This window comes from Mytilus californianus, unplaced genomic scaffold (assembly GCF_021869535.1).
Source record: "Mytilus californianus isolate M0D057914Y unplaced genomic scaffold, xbMytCali1.0.p SCAF_8, whole genome shotgun sequence".
Classification (NCBI taxonomy): Eukaryota; Metazoa; Mollusca; class Bivalvia; order Mytilida; family Mytilidae; genus Mytilus; species Mytilus californianus.
The window spans coordinates 112975810-113002847 of NW_026262734.1; the positions used below are offsets into that span (position 1 = coordinate 112975810).

At 32.5% G+C, this 27038-nt stretch overlaps 1 protein-coding gene across 1 annotated transcript in view; it reads left to right on the top strand.

The window, feature by feature from the left end:
- Positions 1–19606, top strand: part of LOC127712714 (Na(+)/citrate cotransporter-like) — a 35441-nt gene extending 15835 nt beyond the window's left edge. The window contains exons 4-14 of the mRNA XM_052219315.1: positions 896–1056; positions 1912–2017; positions 2618–2776; positions 5473–5598; positions 6368–6460; positions 8460–8564; positions 13186–13277; positions 13607–13719; positions 14763–14924; positions 18791–18928; positions 19223–19606. Of these exons, the coding sequence (XP_052075275.1) occupies positions 896–1056; positions 1912–2017; positions 2618–2776; positions 5473–5598; positions 6368–6460; positions 8460–8564; positions 13186–13277; positions 13607–13719; positions 14763–14924; positions 18791–18928; positions 19223–19420 (1453 nt within the window). The 3' untranslated portion in view covers positions 19421–19606. The remainder of the gene's footprint in view (positions 1–895; positions 1057–1911; positions 2018–2617; positions 2777–5472; positions 5599–6367; positions 6461–8459; positions 8565–13185; positions 13278–13606; positions 13720–14762; positions 14925–18790; positions 18929–19222) is intronic.
- The last annotated feature ends 7432 nt before the right edge of the window (positions 19607–27038 follow it).

Below are 27038 nucleotides of genomic sequence, written 5' to 3' on the forward strand. Positions count from 1 at the left end.
GTTAGGACATATTGCATGCTAATGTAACATATTTCATGCTAATGTTACATAATTCAGGCTAATGTAACATATTTAAGGCTAATGTTAGGACATATTTCAGGCTAATGTTAGGACATATTACTGGCTAACGTTACATATTCAGGCTAATGTTACTAATTTCAGGCTAATGTAACTTAATGTATGCTAATGTAACATATTTCAAGCGAATGTTACATATTTCAGGCTAATGTAACATATTTAAGGCTAGTGTTAGGACATATTTCATGCTAATGTTACATAATTCAGGCTAATGTAACATAGTTCATGCTAATGTTACTTATTTCATGCTAATGTTACTTATTTCATGTTAATGTTACATATTTCAAGCGAATGTTACATATTTCATGCTAATGTGACATATTTCATGCTAATGTTACTTATTTCATGCTAATGTTACTTATTTCATGCTAATGTTACTTATTTCATGTTAATGTTACATATTTCAAGCGAATGTAACATATTTCAGGCTAATGTTAGGACATATGTCTGGCTAATGTTACATATTTCAGGCTACCGATACATATTTTAGGCTATGTTAGGACATAATTCAGGCTAATGTAACATATTTCAGGCTACTTTTAGGACAAATATCAGGCTAATGTTAGGACATATTCCTGGCTAATGTTACATATTCAGGTTAATATTACATATTTCAGGTTAATGTTACATATTTCTGGCTAATGTTACATATTTCAAGCTAATGTTACATATGTCAAGCTAATGTTACATATTTCAGGCTATTTTTACATATTTCAGTCTAATGTTTCATATTTCAGTCTAATGTTACATATTTCAAGCTAATGTTACATATTTCAGGCTTATGTTACATATTTGAGGCTAATGTTATATATTTCAGGCTAATGTTAGGACTTATGTTACCAACCTGGTTCCTTTCAATGTGGATCAGTAATACAGCAACAACGGCCATGATGATTCCTATAGCAAACGCCATACTGGTACAGCTAAAAGAGGCAAAACAAGAAGCAGAAACAAACGGACATGTCGCTGATGAAACTGGCAAGTTCTGTAATTCCTGTTGACGAGAAACGTTAGAAAAGGCAAACCACATATTTTCCAGTTTGAATGCTTGTCTTTTTTTACGAACAACGTTGATTTTTTCAATGGGTCTCTGACGTCGCCTGTGTTTTTGCATTAACCATTAAATATTGCAAGGAGACGATTCAGAGCCTGTTTAAGATTTATATGAAAAAGTTGAAACGATATGAAGATGAGGAAATAGAGTATGATTTTACATTAGACCATATACAAATGGACAACATTGTGAACAACCAAGGTCACCGTTGGGAATATTAATGGACTGCTTTTTTCTGAATTAGGGATATAACCCAAAGAAAAGGCAATCATTTTGAACAGTTCTTCTGTAGTATAAATACGCAACCTGATCTAGACTATTATAAATCCGATGCTCCCTGAATGGTACGCGCCACTCTCCTATCATTCTTGCAACAACTGCATGTCTGTGTCCACAGATTGCCAATTAGAAGATTTAATATGTGTCTCTATTTAACATACCCCATTGTGTAGCGGTTCGCCTCTCATGTCATTCTTCCCAATCTGCATGAAACATATACCCTTGAACATTTAGCAAACAACAATCAATCAATAAATAAATATAATATTTGTGCTTATGATCAAAAAGTCATGGGTTACAATAAATGAATGATTTAATTGGTAAAAAGATTTTACAGTGTATTAGTTTGTTATTTATGGACTGCTACTTTGGTATCTTTTTCCTTCTTTGCTTGCTCTATATATTTATGAAACAATGTTACCCTTACGAATTACATTCAGATCATACTTGGATTAGATTATGTGATATTACCCTCAACAATTTGACTATATATATTTCAGATCATGATAGGGTTAGATTAGACGATGTTGCCCTCAAAGTAAATGATAATGATAAAACAATGGAACAACAGAGTAATGGTGATGTAAATAAAGAAGAATACGAAAAGTAATTATTTTTTTAATTTATTTATTTTTTGGTATTTCAATGTCCACTAAGTACCATGACAAAGAAAACATGTAATCGAGGCGATTTAAATGAAACAGAATTTATTAAACATAAATATGACGTGGAAATTAAATGTGATGCAAAACAAAAAATAAAACATTATTGCCACATAACATAAATGGATAATTGGATCGGTCAAGAATGTTAATCTCCCTGTTGACCCATTAAGATCTTAATATGCTTAATGAAATATGCTAGTAGTACTAGTATGACACTATCCCGTTCTCTTTTCACGAATGTGACCTATCGAATAAGACTATTTACCGGGTTTGTAATAACATGAGCAACACGACGGGTGCCACATGTGCAGCAGGATCTGCTTACCCTTCCGGAGCACCTGAAATTCCCCCAATTTTTGCTGGGGTTCATGTTGCTTAGTCTTTGGTTTTCTATGTTGTGCACGTGTCTTGTGTACTAATTTTTGTCTGTTTGTCTTTTTCCTTTTTAGGCATGGCGTTGTCAGTTAATTTTCGATCTATGAGTTTGAATGTCCCCCTGGTATCTTTCCCCCCTCTTTTTTAAATATTCATCTTATTTTAGAAAGACGTACATACCCGACCCGTCAAAGAAAGAGAATCAAGAATATAAAAGGATATGTAAGATGTTGTCTATCTGTATAGCACATACAGCTAATGTTGGGGGTATAGCTAGCCTGACAGGAACCAATCCTAATGTTATACTGAAAGGACAAAGTGATATGTAAGTTTTGAGAGATTGTGTTGTAACTAATGTCGGGGGTGTAGCTAGTCTGACAGGAACCAATCGTAATGTTATACTGAAAGGACAAAGTGATATGTAAGTATTGAGAGATTGTGGTGTAACTTATGTTGGGGGTATAGCTAGTCTGACAGGGACCAATCCTAATGTTATACTGAAAGGACAAAGTGATATCTAAGTATTGATAGATTGTAGTGTAACTAATGTGGAGGGTATAGTTAGCCTGACTGGAACCAATCATAATGTTATACTGAAAGGACAAAGTGATATGTTAGTAGTGAGAGATTGTGGTGTAACTAATGTCGGGGGTATAGCTAGTCTGACAGGAACCAATCATTATGTTATACTGAAAGGACAAAGTGATATGTAAGTATTGATAGATTGTAGTGTAACTAATGTGGAGGGTATAGCTAGTCTGACTGGAACCAATCCTAATGTTATACTGAAAGGACAAAGTGATATGTTAGTAGTGAGAGATTGTGGTGTAACTAATGTTGGGGGTATAGCTAGTCTGACAGGAACCAATCCTAATGTTATACTGAAAGGACAAAGTGATATGTAAGTATTGAGAGATTATGATGTAACTAATGTTGGGGGTATAGCTAGTCTGACAGGGACCAATCCTAATGTTATACTGAAAGGACAAAGATATATGTAAGTATTGAGAGATTGTGGTGTAACTAATGTCGGGGGTATAGCTAGTCTGAGAGGGACCAATCCTAATGTTATACTGAAAGGACAAAGTGATATGTAAGTATTGAGAGATTATGATGTAACTAATGTTGGGGGTATAGCTAGTTTGACAGGGACCAATCCTAATGTTATACTGAAAGGACAAAGATATATGTAAGTATTGAGAGATTGTGGTGTAACTAATGTCGGGGGTATAGCTAGTCTGACAGGGACCAATCCTAATGTTATACTGAAAGGACAAAGTGATATGTAAGTATTGAGAGATTGTGGTGTAACTAATGTTGGGGGTATAGCTAGTCTGACAATCCTAATGTTATACTGAAAGGACAAAGTGATATGTAAGTATTGAGAGATTGTGGTGTAACTAATGTCGGGGGTATAGCTAGTCTGACAGGGACCAATCCTAATGTTATACTGAAAGGACAAAGATATATGTTAGTATTGAGAGATTGTGGTGTAACTAATGTCGGGGGTATAGCTAGTCTGAAAAGGACCAATCCTAATGTTATACTGAAAGGACAAAGTGATATGTAAGTATTGAGAGATTGTGGTGTAACTTATGTTGGGGGTATAGCTAGTCTGACAGGGACCAATCCTAATGTTATACTGAAAGGACAAAGTGATATGTAAGTATTGAAAGATTGTGGTGTAACTAATATCTGTGGTATAGCTAGTCTGACAGGGACCAATCCTAATGTTATACTAAAGGACAAAGATATATGTAAGTATTGAGAGATTGTGGTATAACTAATGTCGGGGGTATAGCTAGTCTGACAGGGACCAATCCTAATGTTATACTGAAAGGACAAAGTGATATGTAAGTATTGAGAGATTGTGATGTAACTAATGTTGGGGGTATAGCTAGCCTGACAGGAACCAATCATAATGTTATACTGAAAGGACAAAGTGATATGTAAGTAGTCGGGGATACCAGTAAATTAGTGAGCGTGGTGCTGTAAATACTTCTCAATTAAAAATACCTATGGCAATAATAGCCAAAGACAAAGGATATACCAGAAGAATAATCCCGTTGGCAATATTAGCCAACTTCAAATGTTATGATCGGAATGTTTTTTTCAATACATATACCTCTTATTGGTTTTTATTCTTATAGGTCCAAAACATTAATATTTTTCAATTCAATACTTCTGAAAAACACTCGTCACTCAAATGTTTATTTAAGGCAATTCACATTTACTTCTCTTGTATTATATATAAAATAAAGTTTTTTGTTGAAAATAATTGATGTACAAAACAATGAACGAAAAACAAATATCTAATTACAGTGTTGAATTGGTAGCCTTTTAGAACAAGTTTATTTACCGGATCGATACATTCACCCGGATTGCATCTAAATTTCCGGGCTCGGTAAAGCAAACATTATGATCTGCTATCCCGTTTGAAATATTTTTTTCTACGCGTACAGTCAAACTTCCAAACCAAATCTTTATATCTATGGAAGAATTTAGATTTTTAAAATTTTTTTTTTGGTTTTTGAAATCAATTGGTGGTAAGAAAATCTCTGACTTAATAAATTACTAGAATACATAAAATTGAGAATGGAAACGGGGAATGCGTCAAGGAGACAACAACCCTACCAAAGAACAGACAGCACACAAAGGCCACCAATATCCACCAATGACCACCAATAGGTCAACACGGCGGGAAAATCCCGCACCCGGAGGCCCCTAAACAATAATGTATACTAGTTCAACGATAATGGACGTCACACTAAACTCCGAAACATATAAATAAACCATATAATTTTGAGAAATGCCATTTGATCCTGGAATGCCTCACGATTGCTTTCAGCCAATCAAAAGTACAGATTCTTATGAAACATACATTGTATACAACAGATTGGTGTTCATACTCAGCTTGTGTTTTTATATTTATCTCCAAAGTGCTATATTCTTTAAAAAAATAAAATAAGTTAGCCGATATTTTCTCATTAATCTCGTGTATTTGTTTTTATTCAATTGCAGTATCTATGATAAGTACAACGGAACTTCACCTTTGACCTTTGCAACATGGTTCATGTACGGATTACCAATATCAGCTATTATGCTTGTACTTGCCTGGATTTGGTTACAGATATTTTTCCTTCGTGGGTAAGATTTTATATTTGTTTTTGTCTGAATTTTGTACATCTAGTCAGTCGTCTTCCACTATGCAGTTTATATTTTTATAGCTTAGTTTGATTGTAAATAGTTTCCTTTGACTGTTAATTACTTGTTTTTTGTTGTATCATATAACGGCAAAATAATGATTAGCATGTATCAATTAGACATCATTGCAATTGAGATGGGAGCCATCTCTGTGGGCCCTGCTGTGAATAACGTGTGCTAAAAAATTGTATCTTTACCATAGGACATGGGATTGTCATCTGAAACCAAAGTTGTTGACCTTGACCTTTGACATAGGAAGTTGTACATACATTATGACACACCCTCTGGTGTTTGTTAATATACATGTCAAGTATAAAGCATGAAATCTTAACGGTTCTCCAGATATAGAGCATACACAATTTGTTACGGACGGACAGACTGATCACTATAGGGCGACCCGTCATTCGGCGGGGCCCTAATTAATAACACAAACCTATACGCAACCTCACTAGCCTAAAGCTAAGCAACATGTTTTTGTTTCTGTTTTATGTCGCAAGGAGGTAGCCTATATTGAAATTATATGCATTATATCAACAACAAAAATATGATGTATTATAAGTAACCTCGTTACTCGGATTTTTATAACTCTTGATTCTAAAACGAAAATCGTACATGTAGGGTGGACGTCATGGAAATCAGAATTATGTATCCTTATGTGCTTATAAACATGGATAATCAGTTTTTTGTTAGTTTTTTTTCTCACTTTTTTCAGGTCATTTTTTAAATGTTGTGGTGGAACTAAATCGGCAGGTGTAAGAATAAAATCAGTTCTGAGGAAGGAATATGAGAGTCTTGGACCAATTAAGTAAGAACATGAACATTTGATGAAAGTCATTATACTATATTTCAGGCATGCATTCTTAATTTTGTAAATTCGGGATCTGGGATTTTCCCGTTGTATGTTTACTGTGCTTGTCCCAAGTTAGGAGTATGAAATTCAGTGGTTGTCGTTTGTTGCTGTATATCATATTTGTTTTTCGTTCATTGTGTTGTGCATGAATCAGGCCGTTAATTTTCTTGTTTGAATTGATTTACATTTGTCATGTCGAGGCTTTTTATAGCTGACTATACGGTATGGGTTTTGCTCATTGTTTAAGGCCGTACGGTGACGTATAATAGTTGTTAACTTCTATGTCATTTGATCTCTGGTCGAGGGTTGTCTCATTGACAATCATATCACATATTCTTATTTTTATAGTTCACGTTTAAGTTAAATTAAAAAGAAAAGGTATTCAGGGTCAAAACGAAATAAAATGTTGTACATATTTACTAGTAACCAGTCAGAAAATGCCCGTACCAAGTCAGGAATATGACAGTTGTTGTCCATTCGTTTGATGTGTTTGAGCTTTTGATTTTGCCATTTGAGTAGGGACTTTCCGTTTTGAATTTTCCTCAGATTTTAGTATTTTTTTTATTTTACATTTTTATATGTTTTAGAAGATGTTAAGCCACCTAAATTCTTAAGATTATATTCAACAAAATTGAAAATATGACAAAAATGTTGAAAATAACAAAAACATGGAAAGGGTATATTTCAATTATAACGAGGCAAACAGTAAAATAAATCTCAGATCCATGTGTGCATGCTCTTGATCTATAGGGGGAACGGTAGTATTTTGTTGACTGGCATTGTGTTGTCACTTTGTTTACATACTTAGATGAAAAATTGATTGTTTAATGTTTAACGTTCAGTGGCAAGTATTTCAATCTTTTTCAGGACGAGAAAAGATTATCAATTAATACAATAGGTATGTCTTATAATAGAGGTCGTCCGCGGTGAAGGTCGGGTAAATTTAGGCTGCTCCTGAAAAATGAGGGTAAAGTGGTTAGAGCAGACTTTTTACTTTGCCACAAGCCACTTACAGACCCCTCAAAATGTTGTTGCAAGGATTCTTTACGTGTACAGGGCGTGGCATTCTTTTTACACTAGGCATCGGATGTATCGTCCCCATTCTGACTGGACGTGGTTGTGTACTTGTACATCCTGCACAGCCAACCGGACGCCCCACTTTGGCAAGGGTTTTACTGCTGGTCGGCAGAAAACCAAGAATGACCATATTTTTATTCCCCTTGCAGTGTCATGTGAAGGAAGTCAACTTTGAAGCGCTGTTCTTGGATGTAAAAGTATATAATATATTATTTTAATCATTTATGAATAATATGTATATATACAATATAAATTTTAAACATGTTGGGCTGTTTTTTTTTTAATTCTTTGAAAATATCTCTAATTTGTCAGCTGTCGCAATGTATTTTAAACACACTGTAAGGATATTCAACTATTTAACTTTAAATTTCAAAAATATAATAATAAGTTTTATTATAGCACATAACTTGTATGTCTTGGTGTTTAGTGTAAAAATTGATTTTTCAAAAAATGTTAGTATGGTCGCCTTACGATGTAAAGGACTTCCGTTTTCCGTTAATTTGATTTTCTACGATAATAACAAACCTACCTACAAGTAATGTAGATCCGTAGTTGTGTTGTATCAAAGTATGGAAGTGTAGAGAATAATTTGTCTTTTTTTCCTTGTATTTATTATGATTATGTATGGTTATAACTTTATATTGAATAAAAGAGATGTGGGGGGTAACGGCAATAAGAGACAAATTTCCAACATCTGAAATAAAAAGATATGTTGATTCTCTTATCTACATTCGATTCCACTCTGTGTGATTAAATACCATTAAAACACTTAATCTAGTTCAAGAGTTCGAAAAATTATACAGAGAGTTACGAACGCGCTTATACATTTAGTCTGTGTATGATGATAGTACAACATGTTTTTTTTATAATTTTACAGCTTTGCCCAAGCTGCTGTGATAGGTCACTTTTTTATTCTAGCAGTATTATGGATAACACGTGACCTGGGTGGAGCCGGTGGATGGGGAGATATATTTCCGCCAAAGTAAGTGTACGGTGTGTCTTTATTGAGCTTCAGATATATTGCTTATGTTTTTTTTTTATTCTTTTCCAAATATATTGTTATTAATTTTTTTGTGCAAATGCAGGTACAGATCTGTATGAGAAAAGTAATAGAGGTATTAAGGCATGTTTTATTCAGAAGAAAAATATATTTTTTAGAATTATCTCAAATTTATACATGATGTTTGTAATTGCATAAGTTCAAGAACTATAAACGAATGACACAAAATGTTATGTAACACGATCAAAATTTAGCCATTTTATGCGAGATCTTTCTTGTGTGTGCACGTACTTTTCCAATCTAAAACATATATAAAAGTATGTGCAAAACAAGAAAAATCAAGAAAGAAATTTCACAAAATATTTAAATTTAGACATGGTTTGTCACTATGGTCTTGTTTTATGTGCAACTGGACTTATTTTCTAAACATCTCGTAATTGATATAGGAAGGACAATATGTATGATGATGTTGCTTAGTCTTTTTAGTTTTCTATGTTGTGTCTTGTGTACTATTGGTTGTCTGTTTTTCTTTTTTAGCCATGGCTTTGTCAGTTTATTTTCGATCTGTGAGTTTGAATGTGCCTCTGTTATCTTTCGCCCCTCTTTTAATATATGCACTAATAAATTTGGCCATATTAGGTCCTTATTGTCCAATATCCTTTTTAAGGCAATATTGTAAGTTTATTCAAATAAATATTTCCTCTCGCAACAAGAACATGTTCCACCTATACAGGCTGCAAGAAGTTGGCCTATATGGTATTCAATAAGTAGCATAAAACAGATAAAAATAATGTAATATTTAGTCTTATATACAGGATTTTTGATTAGTTGCTAATTGCTTTGAACTAGCGGCCAGTAACTGCGAGTAGTCTCAAATCTGTACTATGTGTTTTTGTTGTTGTTGTGAGGGATGTATAAATACCCTGCCACGTCCGGTCTGTATTTTTGTTAGATGTTTTTCTGTTTCGTATCGATCTGATGAGTTCACAGCCATTTTCAACTGATTTTTATAGTTTGTTTTAATGTTATACTGGTACACCTCTGTCTTAGGGTTGGCGTCTCATGAATGTTTAACACCGCTTAATTGTTTAACTGTATGTCCCAGATCAAGGGCTTGTAGTTCAGTGGTTGCTGCTTCATGTCTTTCATATTTGTTTTTCGTAAACTGTTTAGTTTTAAATCAGGCCATTGAACTGTTTCATGTTTTTAATATCGGGTCTCTTATAGCGGACTATACGGTATGGGTGTTTCTCATTATTGAAGGCTAAATTTCTACATGATCTAAACTTTGGTGGGTAGTTGTCTCATTGGCAATCATACCACATCTTCTTATTTACAAATATACATATACATATAACCAGCAACGGACACAAGAAATATATAAACGTGTTATTTAATGCATTATTTTATATTTACATGACAGTTACAGATTCTACACCATCTATATTGATATCCTGTAGTTTATTCATATTTACAGGACAATTACAGATTCTACACCATCAATATTGATATCCTGCAGTTTATTTATATTTACAGAACAGTTACAGATTCTACACCATCTATATTGATATCCTGCAGTTTATTTATATTTACAGGACAGTTACAGATTCTACACCATCTATATTGATATCCTGTAGTTTATTTATATTTACAGGACAGTTACAGATTCTACACCATCTATATCGATATCCTGTAGTTGATTTATATTTACAGGACAGTTACAGATTCTACACCATCTATATTGGTATCATGCAGTTTATTTATATTTACAGGACATTTACAGATTCTACACCATCTATATTGATATCCTGTAGTTTATTTATATTTACAGGACAGTTACAGATTCTACACCATCTATATTGATATCCTGCAGTTTATTTATATTTACAGGACAGTTACAGATTCTACACCATCTATATTGATATCCTGTAGTTTATTTATATTTACAGGACAGTTACAGATATCCTGTAGTTTATTCATATTTACAGGACAGTTACAGATTCTACACCATCTATATTGATATCATGCAGTTTATTCATATTTACAGGACAGTTACAGATTCTACACCATCTATATTGATATCATGTAGTTGATTAATATTTACAGGACAGTTACAGATTCTACACCATCTATATTGATGTCATGTAGTTAATTCATATTTACAGGACAGTTACAGATTCTACACCATCTATATTGATATCATGTAGTTTATTCATATTTACAGGACAGTTACAGATTCTACACCATCTATATTGATATCCTGTAGTTTATTTATATTTACAGGCCAGTTACAGATTCTACACCATCTATATTGATATCCTGTAGTTGATTTATATTTACATGACAGTTACAGATTCTACACCATCTATATTGATATCCTGTAGTTTATTCATATTTACAGGACAATTACAGATTCTACACCATCAATATTGATATCCTGCAGTTTATTTATATTTACAGGACAGTTACAGATTCTACACCATCTATATTGATATCCTGCAGTTTATTTATATTTACAGGACAGTTACAGATTCTACACCATCTATATCGATATCCTGTAGTTGATTTATATTTACAGGACAGTTACAGATTCTACACCATCTATATTGGTATCATGCAGTTTATTTATATTTACAGGACATTTACAGATTCTACACCATCTATATTGATATCCTGTAGTTTATTTATATTTACAGGACAGTTACAGATTCTACACCATCTATATTGATATCCTGCAGTTTATTTATATTTACAGGACAGTTACAGATTCTACACCATCTATATTGATATCCTGTAGTTTATTTATATTTACAGGACAGTTACAGATATCCTGTAGTTTATTCATATTTACAGGACAGTTACAGATTCTACACCATCTATATTGATATCATGCAGTTTATTCATATTTACAGGACAGTTACAGATTCTACACCATCTATATTGATATCATGTAGTTGATTAATATTTACAGGACAGTTACAGATTCTACACCATCTATATTGATGTCATGTAGTTAATTCATATTTACAGGACAGTTACAGATTCTACACCATCTATATTGATATCATGTAGTTTATTCATATTTACAGGACAGTTACAGATTCTACACCATCTATATTGATATCCTGTAGTTTATTTATATTTACAGGCCAGTTACAGATTCTACACCATCTATATTGATATCCTGTAGTTGATTTATATTTGCAGGACAGTTACAGATTCTACACTATCTATATTAATATCATGCAGTTTATTTATATTTACAGGACAGTTACAGATTCTACACCATCTATATTGATATCATGTAGTTGATTTATATTTACAGGACAGTTTCAGATTCTACACCATCTATATTGATATCCTGTAGTTGATTTATATTTACAGGACAGTTACAGATTCTACACCATCTATATTGATATTCTGTAGTTTATTTATATTTACAGGACAGTTACAGATATCCTGTAGTTTATTCATATTTACAGGACAGTTACAGATTCTACACCATCTATATAGATATCATGCAGTTTATTCATATTTACAGGACAGTTACAGATTCTACACCATCTATATTGATATCATGTAGTTGATTAATATTTACAGGACAGTTACAGATTCTACACCATCTATATTGATGTCATGTAGTTGATTTATATTTACAGGACAGTTTTAGATTCTACACCATCTATATTGATATCCTGTAGTTGATTTATATTTACAGGACAGTTACAGATTCTACACTATCTATATTGATATCATGCAGTTTATTTATATTTACAGGACAGTTACAGATTCTACACAATCTATATTGATATCCTGCAGTTTATTTATATTTACAGGACAGTTACAGATTCTACACCATCTATATTGATATCATGCAGTTTATTTATATTTACAGGACAGTTACAGATTCTACACCATCTATATTGATATCATGTAGTTGATTTATATTTACAGGACAGTTACAGATTCTAGACCATCTTAATTGATATCCTGTAGTTTTTTTATATTTACAGGACATTTACAGATTCTACACCATCTATATTGATATCATGTAGTTGATTTATATTTACAGGACAGTTACAGATTCTACACCATCTATATTGATATCCTGCAGTTCAGTTATATTTACAGGACAGTTACAGATTCTACACCATCTATATTGATATCCTGTAGTTGATTTATATTTACCGGACAGTTACAGATTCTACACCATCTATATTGATATTCTGCAGTTTATTTATATTTACAGGACAGTTACAGATTCTACACCATCTATATTGATATCATGCAGTTTATTTATATTTACAGGACAGTTACAGATTCTACACCATCTATATTGATATCCTGTAGTTTATTTATATTTACAGAACAGTTACAGATTCTACACCATCTATATTGATATCCTGTAGTCTATTTATATTTACAGGACAGTTACAGATTCTACACCATCTATATTGATATCCTGCAGTTTATTTATATTTACAGGACAGTTACAGATTCTACACCATCTATATTGATATCATGTAGTTGATTTATATTTACAGGACAGTTACAGATTCTACACCATCTATATTGGTATCATGCAGTTTATTTATATTTACAGGACAGTTACAGATTCTACACCATCTATATTGATATCATGCAGTTTATTCATATTTCCATCAAGAGTACCAGATATATTTTGTTTAAATAAAGGTATTTATCATAGGTTCCACTGTAACCGAAATGACCCAGTATTATAATACGGATATTTTATATTTTATGTTCGGAAAACATTCTTATATAAGTAAAACGGCGTTTAAACGTGTATATCCAAAATATAAAATGTTAATTTTAAGATGATACAAATTGTATTACTTTTTGGCAAATTTCTGAGTAGAAATATTATCACAGAAATAAAAAAATGTACAAGACGATCTAAAAAGTCTCCTTAAGACCTCACGTCCTCTCCATTTAAAGTGTTAAATTTCTTTTTTTTTTCAAATAATTTTATTGAAGTATGATGATTGATATTCTCATAACAGGAAAAAATGAGCCAATATCTCCTTTGGTACCCTGGAAAGTTGCAGAGAAGAATTTACCTTGGGGTGTTATGATACTTCTTGGCGGAGGATTTGCATTAGCGCATATAAGTGAAGTATGTTGATATAAACAGTCAAATAGAATCGTTACGTAATATTATAATTCATAAACATGTCTTCACTGTTACAATCAGTTGTATTTCAACACTTCATTATGTAATGTTTTTTTTAATTACTGTTTTGATTTTTGTTTTGCTAAAAGCAATACTCTAATGCAACCGTACTGTCGACATGGTGGTGCTTGAGACTATCCGGTTAAGGAGTGAATTATCTCAGAGGTATATATTTAAACAATTGTAAGAGTAAAGCGCTAGGATGATGACATTATGTACACACCACGACAGAATAAAGAACCGATAGATTATGACATTATGTACACACTACGACAGAGGACGAACCGCTAGGATGATGACATTATGTACACACTACGACAGATAAGGAACCGCTAGGATGATGACATTATGTACATACTACGACATAGAAAGAACCGCTAGGATGATGACATTATGTACATACTACGACAGAGAAGGAACCGCTAGGATGATGACATTATGTACATACAATGACAGAGGAAGAGCCGCTAGGATGATGACATTATGTACACACTACGACAGAGAAGGAACCGCTAGGATGATGACATTATGTACACACTACGACAGAGAAAGAACCACTAGGATGATGACATTATGTACACACTACGACAGAGAAAAAACCAATAGGATGATGACATTATGTACACACTACAACAGAGGAAGAACCGCTAGGATGATGACATTATGTACACACTACGACAGAGAAGGAACCGCTAGGATGATGACATTATGTACATACTACGACCGAGAAAGAACCGCTAGGATGATGACATTATGTACATACTACGACAGAGAAAGAACCGCTAGGATGATGACATTATGTACACACTACGACAGAGAAGGAACCGCTAGAATGATGACATTATGTCGTTTGCTATAATGTTATAAATAGAATGAACTCATAGAACTTTATGTGAGCATCTTTATTTAAGCATCTGTATATATACACATTTTCATGCATGCTTAAAGCAAATTGAATACTCTGAAAACAAAGTATTAAATTTCAGGAGTCTGGATTATCTAAATGGTTAGGTAATGAATTGGCTGTCTTTAGTTACCTTGAACCTTGGGTCATGAATCTAGTGTTCTGTATTGTTGTCGCTGCAGCAACAGAGGTTACCAGTAATACTGCTATATGTACTCTTATGATGCCAATTATGGCTCAAATAGTAAGTAATCCATAAGTTTTAAGTCTTGAACTATACGAATAATGTATATAGGAATGTGACTGAGTATTAATAAAGTATTCGCCTACTAAACTAACTAATCGGAAAGCCAAGTAACCAAATAATATAAAGGCTATTTGTTTATACAACACCAGCTTAATAGTAAGACTAAACGTATGTTGTCCCCGTAATGAATTTTCCTGTTACCCATGGTCTTAACCTGTATAAACTTTTCGTGTCTCAGAGTTATGATAAAAAAATTCATAAGGGGTTCCGCGGAACCCTGTGTGTCACCTGCAATTGCTGCTGTCTGTGTTAATATTTTAATGTTGACTTAAAAAGTGAGTCCATTTATCAGTAAAATTAAACGTTTTCTTTAGATGCTATTTGTTTTGTCTTGAAGATGAGCTTCTGTACAAGTTTCATAACAATCCATGAAGGTTTACAAATTTATTATGTAATTTTTTTTTTTATCCCAGACTGTCTTTAAATGTTTACTCTAAAAAATGTAGTCCATCTATCAGAAAAATACAAAAACTAAAAAAAATATATTTTCAAAGGTTTGCTTCAGACATTATCTCTTAATCATTAAAAGCTACTGCCAAAGTTTTATAAAACTCTATGAAGGTTTGACAAACTAATTGATGTGTAACAAACTTTAACCCCTGACTGTATCTACTTGTTAACTGTAAGAAAACTAAATCCATTTATCTGTAAAATACGAAAAAATGAAAATAAATATTTCCGAAATTTTGCTGTGGATACTATATTTTGGTCATAAACAAGCATTCTGTCCAAATTTCATAAATTTCCATGAAGCTTTGACAAAGTTATTGATGACTGAAAAACTTTAACTTCAGACTGAGCCTGAGTGTTAACAGTGAAAAAACTGAGTCCATTTTTCAGTAAAATACGGAAAAATGAAAAATAAATATTTGCAAAATGTTACTCTGGATACTGTCTTTTGGTCATAAACAAGCTACTGTCCAAATCTTATAAAATTCCATGAAGGTTTGACAAGGTTATTGATGTTGAAAAACTTTAAGCTCAGAAAAAATCTGAAGTTAACTGTACTAAAATTAAGTCCATTTATTAGTAAAATACGAAAAAATGAATATAAATATTTTCTAAATTTTGCCCTGGATACTGTATTTTGGTCATATACACTTCAAACCAGTAAAAGTCTGAAATGGCCTATATCTGTACGGGACTGTACTGATTTTTACTCGACCAGTCTGAATTGGTCTGAAATTTACTTGATAATACTCGACTGTAGTCTGAACCATACTTAACAGTCTGAACTTGTACTCGACCCTTACTCGACCAGTACTTAACCATTTTATATGCGTCTGAACCATGCTCGACCTAGTCTGAACCATGCTCGACCTAGTCTGAACCATACTCGACCTAGTCTGAACCATACTCGACCTAGTCTGAACCATACTCGATCAAGTCTTAACCAACCTAGACCTATTTTTTGTATCTATCTATTGTATTTCATCAATTTAGGAACTGTTTTTAACAACAGCTATTTCCCCTGGCTAGAAATTTGAACAACAATTTGAAATTAAAAATGTATTCAATATAGCATTGAAACCAAAATTTCACAATAAACATAATATAACTTCATCACCATATTCATCAACACTTATATACATACATACATATATATATCACCTTTAAAATAAAAATAAAACAAGCTGATCAAATAATCTCAAAACTGAATTGTGACTAACATTTTCAATGTTATTCAAAATGTTTTGAATGTTTCAGATATATTTTATGGTTACTGGACAATTTTCACCATTAACTTAAGCCTCATATAGATTTATGGTGTCAGTTGAGTTTAGTTAATAATGCAGTGAACATTTTTTTTATTAAAATATATATAAAATAGCATATAAAGCAACTTAATAAATTTAAAAAATGACACCTATGTTTTGTTAAACCAAGAATTTAATATAATTATGATAATAGAACTTCCATAGTAATCCTGTGATAAACTTTTAAAAAAGGAAATGTGTTCCAAAGTTACAGTAAAAATTTATTTCAATTAAATTTAAATAATTTTTGTCAAAATTAAAGACATGGCATACAAGAAGCACTTTAATAAGGTTTAATTACCTCAGTAGATGTGTGTTTTACAGGTAAAAAGAAAGCCCTATTTTTCTTAAACTCGTGTATTACTTATCTAGTGAATTCAAAAGGCCTTGCGATTTAAGTTTCACAGGATGTTGCAATTTTGAATGAATGTTATTTAGAATTTAATACTCTCTGACCAGGTGTGATCTTTTTCATGAGTTTGCCCCAAGCAGGAGGTATTACTTTATACCTCACCACTAATCAGAAGAACAATTTTATTAATTTCTTTAATTTTTATCCCTTTTTGATATATATTGTATATAATATATCCCAAATTATAATTATAGATATATTTCTAAAATAAGGTTAAACAATTTCAGTGATTTTGTAGGCTGTTGTTACCTGTTAAAAAGATAATTATATAACTATTGTATATTTCTGTATGTAACCATGAAACCTATGTAGTTTTTATTTAGGAATTTAGGAAAATTAATTAAAAAACCACATGCCAAACAAGAAGCACCTTAATAAGGTTTAATTACCCTCAGTATAGGTGTGGTTTTTAGGTAAAAGAAAATTTTTTTTTAACAAAACTCTAAAACTTTAAAATTCATATAATTAAATTATTATATAAGGTAATTTGATTTAACTATCTCTATTCGATAAATCTGAGAATCATGTAAGAATGTAAAAATCTGTTTTTATAATATATCTTTATTTTATTGTGGCTGTTGTCATGTCAGTTAAAAAGAAATTTATTTTAACAGTTAAAATTTAGAAAAAGTAGAGGTTATTTGGTCAAGTATGGTTCAGACTGGTCGAGTATTGTTCAGACCTTTGGTCGAGTATGGTTTAGACTGAAAACAATAGGTCGAGTACAGGTTGAGAATGGGTTGAGACTGTTTCATACTGGTCGAGTAATAGTTCAGACTATTTTCAATGGCAAAGATAAGGGTCAAGTACAAATCAGTACAGTCGAGTATGGTTAAGACTGGGGTCGAGTAATGTTGAGTAATATTCAGACCAATTCAGACTGGTCGAGTAAAAATCAGTACAGTCGAGTACAGATATAGGCCATTTCAGACTTTACTGGTTTGTAGTGATACCAGCTTCTGTCCCAATTTCATAAAATTCCATGTATGTTTGACAAAGTTTTTGATGTCCAAAAAAATTTTAACCACAGACTGAACCTAAATGTTGACGCCGCCGATGCCGACGCCGAAATTAAGAATCGCTATGTCTTGCTTTCGCGAAATAAATTTCGCAAGCTCAACAAAAAGGTAATGATGACCTACATTTGTACTATGCATACTACGCTTTCCGATTTATTGCATGTATTGTTTGGTGAACATTTGTTTTGCCATGGCGATTTCAGTTTCTCTTTGACTTTATAGTGCCCTATTGATATTTTTCGGATATTTTTTAAAGCTTGCGGAAACTTATGAAATATCTGGAATAATTGTGTCGTCCATGTGTTTCATCGTAAAATCTTTTATTATTCAGATTTGTTGTTTTGGATTGGTACGAAGTATTTGCTAAAGATTTTCTTAAAATATCATAATTTTCCATAATGTCATTCGGGATAAGGAGCTTCATTTTTTGATTTTGCGTATAAACCGTTTTTATTTTAGTGTCGTCAAATCTGTAAATAATCATCAAACCTTTCTCCTTTTTATTTTTTTATTGCTCTCTAGTTTTGGGTTTTACATAGTTACTATGTAGTTATAAGGGATGGAAATTATAGACGGGCTGTTTATTTCTTTACTTTCATATTTTTTTCTTTTTAGGCTCTACAGTTACAACTTAATCCGTTGTATATCATGTTTCCGACAGCTATTGCCACCTCGTTTTCATTTATGTTACCAGTAGCAACCCCACCGAATGCAGTTGTGTTTTCGTACGGACATCTAAGAGTTATAGACATGGTAAGTATAAGGAATTAAATGTACACTTTTAATATTATAAAATCTACCGGTTTCAATTTCAAGACATTTGATATACTCAATTTTATCCCCGTGCTGCAGTACATTTAATAACCCCCATGGTATTTTACAAAACTAAAAATTATACCCATCATACCTGTAACACGTACTTAATATAAGCTTAAGTTCATTAATATGGCAAAGCAAAATAAAAACTAGGATACTGAGTTGGTCAACTGATCTCTTTAAGTGACCAAATATTTATTTGCTTGATATTTTTACATTGGTTTGTTTCAGGTGATGGTTGGTTTTTTGATGAACATCATTGGAATACTTGTACTCATATTAGGAACAGAAACATGGGGAGCTAGCGCTTTTAACTTTCACACATTTCCAGATATATTTAGGACAAACAACAATATAACTGATAGTGCACAGAACATTACTGTACTAATGAATGGTACTTGCTTGTGCTCAAACCTTACCATGACATAACATTCCTTAATAAAAGTTTCTCATAATCCATATACATAGTTCAAAAACAGGTAGCAATTGCATGAAATATAAATTGTAGTTAATGATATGTTGTAAATGTTTGAACCATTTGAAGTAATAATGTGTTTACGATCTGTTTGTCGCTGTGGGAAACTTATTTTTTACTTTAAAAAGTCAGAAGATGTCTTTATATTTTTTTTTATCCTCCACTAGAAGAAGCGGTTTCGTTTCTATATTTGGTGGGGTTCGTGTTGCTCAGTCTTTAGTTTTTTGTGTTGTATTTTGTCCTTTGGTTGTTTTTCATGTTTTCGTCGTGTCGACTTATGAGTCTGGGTCATTTTCCTTCTTTTGAAATACATTAAATATGGATTCTTTGATTGTAATATAATGTATCAAACTCCGAAACAGTGGTAACGTCTTCCCTGCTACACTACGTTGACTTGTGATAGTTTAGCGAAGCAACTTCACCACTGTTTCGAAGTTTGATAAAATATGATATCTCTGAATTAGAAAAGGGTCATGAACTAAGAAGTTGTGATTTGGAATAAGTAAGGTATATGTTAAAGCCGACGAACCCAGTCTCGTTCTTTTAGTGTTCATGTGCTTCCCTCAGGGGTTTTGTTTTATCTTCTTAATGTATTTATGACATTTGAATATCGGTAGTCTACTGTTGCCTCTAATTTAAGTTCACTCTGCAGTTACATATTGCTAACCACTGAGGATTTCGCAAAACCTTATATATGAAAAAGATGAAGTATGATTGCCAATGAGACAACTCTCAACTAGAGACTAAATGACACAGAAATTATCAACTATAGGTCACTATATGGCCTTCATATAATAAAATTACATAAGAAATATTGAGTGGGGTGATCCTTTCTGTAGTTAATATTCAAAATAAATTGACAGCAATGATGATCCGTTAAATGCGCATTCGCTAATGATATAAATAAAGATGTAGACCACGCACTATGAGGATGACAAAAAACAAGTAAGAATGGATAAAATAAGATTTAATGCACATTTGAATTTGCCAAAAAAAAAATACAGCATTTAAATGAAGATTTTTAAAATACACTGAAAATAATGTTAAGTAGTCTCAGTAGCCAATACTATCAAAAATGAAAACAACACGTTATAAATTTGATGCGTTCGAAGCGCTTTGCGGGATTTATCTTCATCTATAACATGTATAATGCTCAAAGCCGAATATTTGAAAGCCAATTATGTATAAGAACCGAAAAAGCTATTTAACCAAAAAAGGCCTTAAAAATAGCCAAATACAACTAGGGTCAACTTTGCCCGAGGGAGATGAAACCTTATTTTCTAATAATTTCAAAATTTATTTGTTACATAGTGTGGTAGTGACCTAGTACGATATATAATGGGGTTTGTAAATTCCATTTGGGGTGAGAGCGAAGATCAAACCCTATACGGAATTTATTTGCCCCAAATGTATCGTATTAGGTCACTACCACACAGTGTAACGAATTTATCTTACCGACTATCTTAACATGTGGCGTTTAGACTAGTGGCCTATCGATGTGATCAAGTCTATACAAAAACAACTGCCAACAATAACAACTTGTTAGCTTTTAATGTGTTTTCGGCATTTATTTCAGTCGTTTATCATCAATTTCTTCGATTGTTAAAATGTTTCAGATTTTTCTCAACGCCGTGATGTTTTTATAAAGGGACGTAACACCACTACTAACTAAAATAAGCCATGCCTACTAACCCCATATGAAATATACACTGTCTCCATGCGGTATCTTTTAACCAATGATATTCCTAGAAATGTTGAGGAGCTAAAAATATATATGATAATATATTGACATTAATTTCGATCGTATCTGTTACAGAATTACAATTCCTATTTAACATGGTCGTTCATAACGAAAGGATGCATACCTAAAGAGTCTACATATATTGGAAGAAAAAATACATCTAAAAGTTTCAATCGTATCTAGCAAAATTCAATTGAGAAAGGAAACTGGGAATGTGTCAAAGAGACAACAACCCGACGAAAGAGCAGAACACAGCTTAAGACCACCAATGGGTCTTCAACACATCGAAACAATACCGCACTTTAGCTTTAGGCGGGCTTTAGCTGGCCCCTTAACAATAATGTATACTAGTTCAGCGAAAATTCATGTCTCACTTAACTAAAAACACGTATCTCAATAAGCTAAATTTATCTCATAATTTTACTCAAGGTCCTTTAACAATGTTTAATGAATTATACGATATATTATATTTAACATATATTTGTCACCAGGTAAAATAGTAATTTTAAATTTTCTTTGAACATCCGATTAGTTACAATTCAGATAAGTTAATACGTAGATATGGAGATGTTTATGTGGTTGTGTGAAGAAATTCATCTTGCATCGTTTAAATTGACAATATAACTGCAAAATCCATTTACGTGAGACTATCTAGTGCTTAATATATATTTATATATATTTACAAACTAATCATGTATAACTTTTGATGCATTCAGGCTTCAACACTGAACTGCATATATTAAAGTTATTAATCATCTCACAGTTCAAAGGAGTAGAGCCAGTAATCCAAAGAAACGGCTGTATAAAAGTGTATTTTTTCAAACTTAAATTGTTTGAGTAAATCTATTGTGTACGCATTGGTAAATTTTTTAAAGTACAGTACGAGATATTGTAAAGCTGCTTCATACATTAGGCTGAAATAGGAATAGTAACGTTTTCATCCATTTTTCTAGAAGCTTATCACTGATCACCTTTTCGACGTTTTTTCTTGATTTAATAAGTGGCACCAACCCTCGCCCATTGGAATTTTGGTTCAAAAGTAGAGAATATGGTATATAAAGAATATTTCAACAATAATATTTCCTATCGAAGGTCGGTGGTTTTCCCCGGGCACTCCGGCTTCCTCCACCAATAAAAACTGGCCGCCACGAAATAGCCCAAAAAGCGGTGCTTTAAAGTGGCGTTTAAACACCAAAAATCAAAAAATCAAATCAACAATAATATTTGTTGGCCAGGGTGGCGCAAGTGTTAATTGTTTCAAAAAACTGTTAAATTTTGAAAACTTTTATGAAGAAATCAGGTTTTAGCGAAATTCATCTACATTGATTGATGACATCACAAATACATCACTAATGACGCAATCAGTGATCATCTTTTAAACTTAAACAATAAGACATTTTAAAATATGTTTTCATCAAATTCTACCAACACTGTCGGGAAAAAAAAGATTTTTAGGGTGAAAAGTTAGTGAACGAACTTCTTTAGCAATTTTAAGGTTTGAAAATGTCAACCTATTTGTATATTCGCAATTTTCTTTTTGGAACAAGCTTCTGATATTTCTTAATGGTTTCAATATAGGCGAGGAATTTGTTTCGTGAATTTATCTTTATGCGAAATTAACAAAATTATGAATCTGCGCAAAAAATTAACAGTAACGCATCAGCAGTTTTAGCGTGGTTTTACTTTCGTTTAATTGTTCAGATGTGACATAAGATTACATGTAGTAGTACTACGTGTTTTAGCACGGATTTAATTAAGTTTTACCAGCAATTCGAGGGCGAATATTTACTCACCCTTTAGACATTACTGATATAAACCTATGAAAACTTGTCCGAGACATTACTGATATAAACCTATGACAACTTGTCCGAGACATTACTGATATAAACCTATGATAACTTGTCCGAGACATTAATGATATAAACCTATGACAACTTGTCCGAGACATTACTGATATAAACCTATGACAACTTGTCCGAGACATTACTGATATAAACCTATGACAACTTGTCCGAGACATTACTGATATAAACCTATGACAACTTGTCCGAGACATTACTGATATAAACCTATGACAACTTGTCCGAGACATTACTGATATAAACCTATGACAACTTGTCCGAGACATTACTGATATAAACCTATGACAACTTGTCCGAGACATTACTGATATAAACCTATGACAACTTGTCCGAGACATTACTGATATAAACCTATGATATAAGTTTTATAAATATCTGGCAAGAACTGTACATGTGAGAGCGTTAACAAAGCCGGACGGACAGACGCATACGTTTTTCTCTCTACATCACAATAATAAGTCAGACATCATATCGGCGAAACAATGCACAATTATGGCAGGATGACCATTCTATAAAATTTATGGCACAATTGTATCCTAAAGGGTTATTACATATACATGTTTGAATTATAGCTAGCAATATCATTAGATCTGAACAAATGATTGAGTGTTTGTTGTTTAACGTCTAATGACTAATTTTTCATGCATGTTCAGGACGAATCTGAACAGATGCAAAAGGTTTTCGGCAATTTATTTTGTGGATAGGCCAATTACTTTCGTATTTCATCAGGCCAATTATTATTTTCGTATATCGTCAGGCCAATTACTTTCGTACATCATCAGGCCAATTACTTTTGTATATCGTTAAGCCAATTACTTTCGTATATCATCAGGCCAATTACTTTCGTATATCGTCAGGCCAATTACTTTCGTATATCATCAGGCCAATTATTTTCGTATATCGTCAGGCCAATTACTATGATATTATTACGTTAGTATTTCTGTATTGGCCTTGTTATTGGTCCGAGGCTTGCTGTTTTGGCCTGAGGCGAAGCCGAAGTCCAATACAGCTGGCCGAGGACCAATAACAACGCCAATACAGAAATAATCACGTCATAATATCTTTATTAATTAACTAGTTTTACAATGTTTTATTATTTCATTTCACAAGAGATAAACATTTGTTTACCTTGGAGTAGAACTATCCAAATCTGAGTTCCCATTTATAAGCTGCAATATCAAATGATCTGGTGCTGTTTAATTTCAGGGTGTCTTCTACATTTTCTCATCTGATGAATTTCTCTACCCTTTCCAATCACTATAAAGTGTTACAATTCATATGTAGACGCAACTCATAAAGGTAATTGAAAAGGTACTGCCATTGCATGTGTAATGCAGAAACAAATTGATTATTCAAAAAAATTAATGTGGGAGTATCATGTTTGAAAATGATACAACTATCCATAAGCCAACTGACCGAAGCACGAAGATTTTAAAAACTACAGGTCACCCTTCCACAATGCATTCATTTGTGTATGCCTGGTTCGGGTTAAAAAATAAATGACAGTTTACAAAAAATGAGAAGCGAAAGTAAACAGTTAATCGATTTGTACCTGAGGTCGACAAGAAATGAAATTTGTGATAATCTAATCGTTGCCCAAACCTGAAATAATTCAATTGTCTGCTTACAAAATGCTTTTTAAATGAATTTGACTGTTTTTAGCCTGAAACATATGGAACACTGAACGTTTCGGCATGTTTATGGTGAGTATATGAAAACTGCGTCTTCCAAACGACAGTTTACTTTTAGTTTGTGTTTATCATGACTTTCGATCTAAAAACTAGAGACGTTCCGAAATCCTGTATTGGCCCGGATCAGAACTCGGCCAATACAGAAAAAAATCAATATTGGCCGAGTTGACACTTTTATATTGCATTGGCAGTTTTCTTCATATTAAGTCCAATAACAGAGTAGTTAATTAATAATTTCGTATATCGTCAGGCTAATTACTTTCGTATATCGTCAGGCAAACTACTTAGTATGTATATTGTCAACCTTAGAAATTTGACACTTTTTCCTCGTAAGGATTTGTCCAAAATACTTCATATATTTGATTTCTGTTTCATGAACGTAATAATTTATATACGAAGGTCTTCTATTTCCATATTTTGATAATTTAACCCTATTTTCAGTCAACACATTCTTATATCGACCACTCTTCGGTAATAATTCTATTGAATTGTGTGTGAAAAGACTTCTCGTACTAAAAGAGTTATATAATTATTATTTGTATATCAGATTATTCAGATAACATTTTTATATGGTATCTAAAACAATTGACTTTCGGAACAGAGTTTTTACATCTTTATTGTACAGTCTTCTGCTCTTCAAAACAGCACAAATGGTTAAGCTCAGTCAATTACTTAAAAAGCATCATGTTCAATTTCATTGTTTACAAGTTTTTTTGTATTTCTATTTATAAGAGTTGCTCAACTATAAATAGAAATAAACAAAAATACGTATTAAAAGACTTATATAATTATTTGTTGATCTGATTATTCAAATAATTTTTTATATGGCATGTATGGTATCTAAAACAATTGACTTTCGGAACAGAGTTGCATTTTTGAAAGATACATTGTTTTCTTATTGTTATTATAGTTTTAAGTTGTTTTGTAATTTTGTAATTTTGAAGCAGGAGAACAGCCAACATTTTAGTCTCCTCAATATCTTTCTGATTGTCCGAACAATATTCTTAGAGAATGGCGGCAAAACTGTAATTATTTAAATTGAGGATTTTACAAATCATTTGGTGTTTTATGCTTGCTTAATACAGGTAGCTTGTGTGTTCCAACTATTTGAAAAAAACCTCAATTTTCTGAAGTCGTCACAACACGTCTTTGTACTATTTCACCGAGTCTTTACTAGCATGCAACATCAACGTTTTATTTACCGTACAGAATCAATAAATAATTGCTACTTGAACATGATATGCGGTACAGAAAACGACCTATTAGTTAGAACAATGTAGACAAGAGAATGAGTGTCTGGTAATGTGGTACAGCAGTCTAATGTATTCTATCTTATGTATTTTAACTGACGCAAACACGCGATAGCTAAGCATTGCTATCACTGAACTAAAGACAGATTGGACAGAAAGATCTCAATAATAATGTAAATTTGTTTTTACCAAAGACTACTGATAAACTGCATTACCTTGCGTAAGAAAAACAGTTGCCTCCAGAGTGTACCTGAGATCCAGTAGGGGTGCACAATTAGTACCCATTGGAATACCGACTGTCTGTTGAAATATCAATCCACCAAACTCGACAAATATATTGTCGATCAAAAAGTCCAGCATTTTGATAATATCATCTTCAGTATATTTTCTGGTAGATTCAGTGTGGTTTTTCACAAAATAAGAATTATTATAACCCAAAACAAGAAATTTGTATCTACGATTCCCATTTTTATAGAAAAAGCTCTGTTTAATGAGATGGTGAAGTCGATCTTTCAACTGAGCATGGGGAATAGTAGTGTAAAGCGTAGAATAATCAAAAGTCTTTATGTTGCTGCAAAATTGCAAAGATTGTGATCGAAGATTAAGCAGTAGATCTTTCGAATTTTTGAGAATCCACATCTGGTTAACACCACTGGTAGAATATGTCTCATCACAATATTTTGGAAGGCTATCTTTAACTGTAGAATGTATAGTAGTCAGTACTTTAGAAAGAAATTTAAAACTATGCAAAATATTGATAAGAACTGATTTTTAATTTTATATATTAATTTACAATATTGTGATCAAAATTAGTTTTTTTAAAATAAATAAATAATTTTGTAGTCGCACGCTTTCTTTGAAACTAAATTGCATTATGGTGTAATGTGTAAGGTGTATGGTGCAAAGGTGAAACGTGTATGGTGTTATGGCACAGGGTGTATGGTGTAATGGTGTATGGTGAATGGTGTAATGGTGTATGGTGTTAGTGGGAAGTTTACACCATCCAAGAATTGTAACAAAGTTATCTG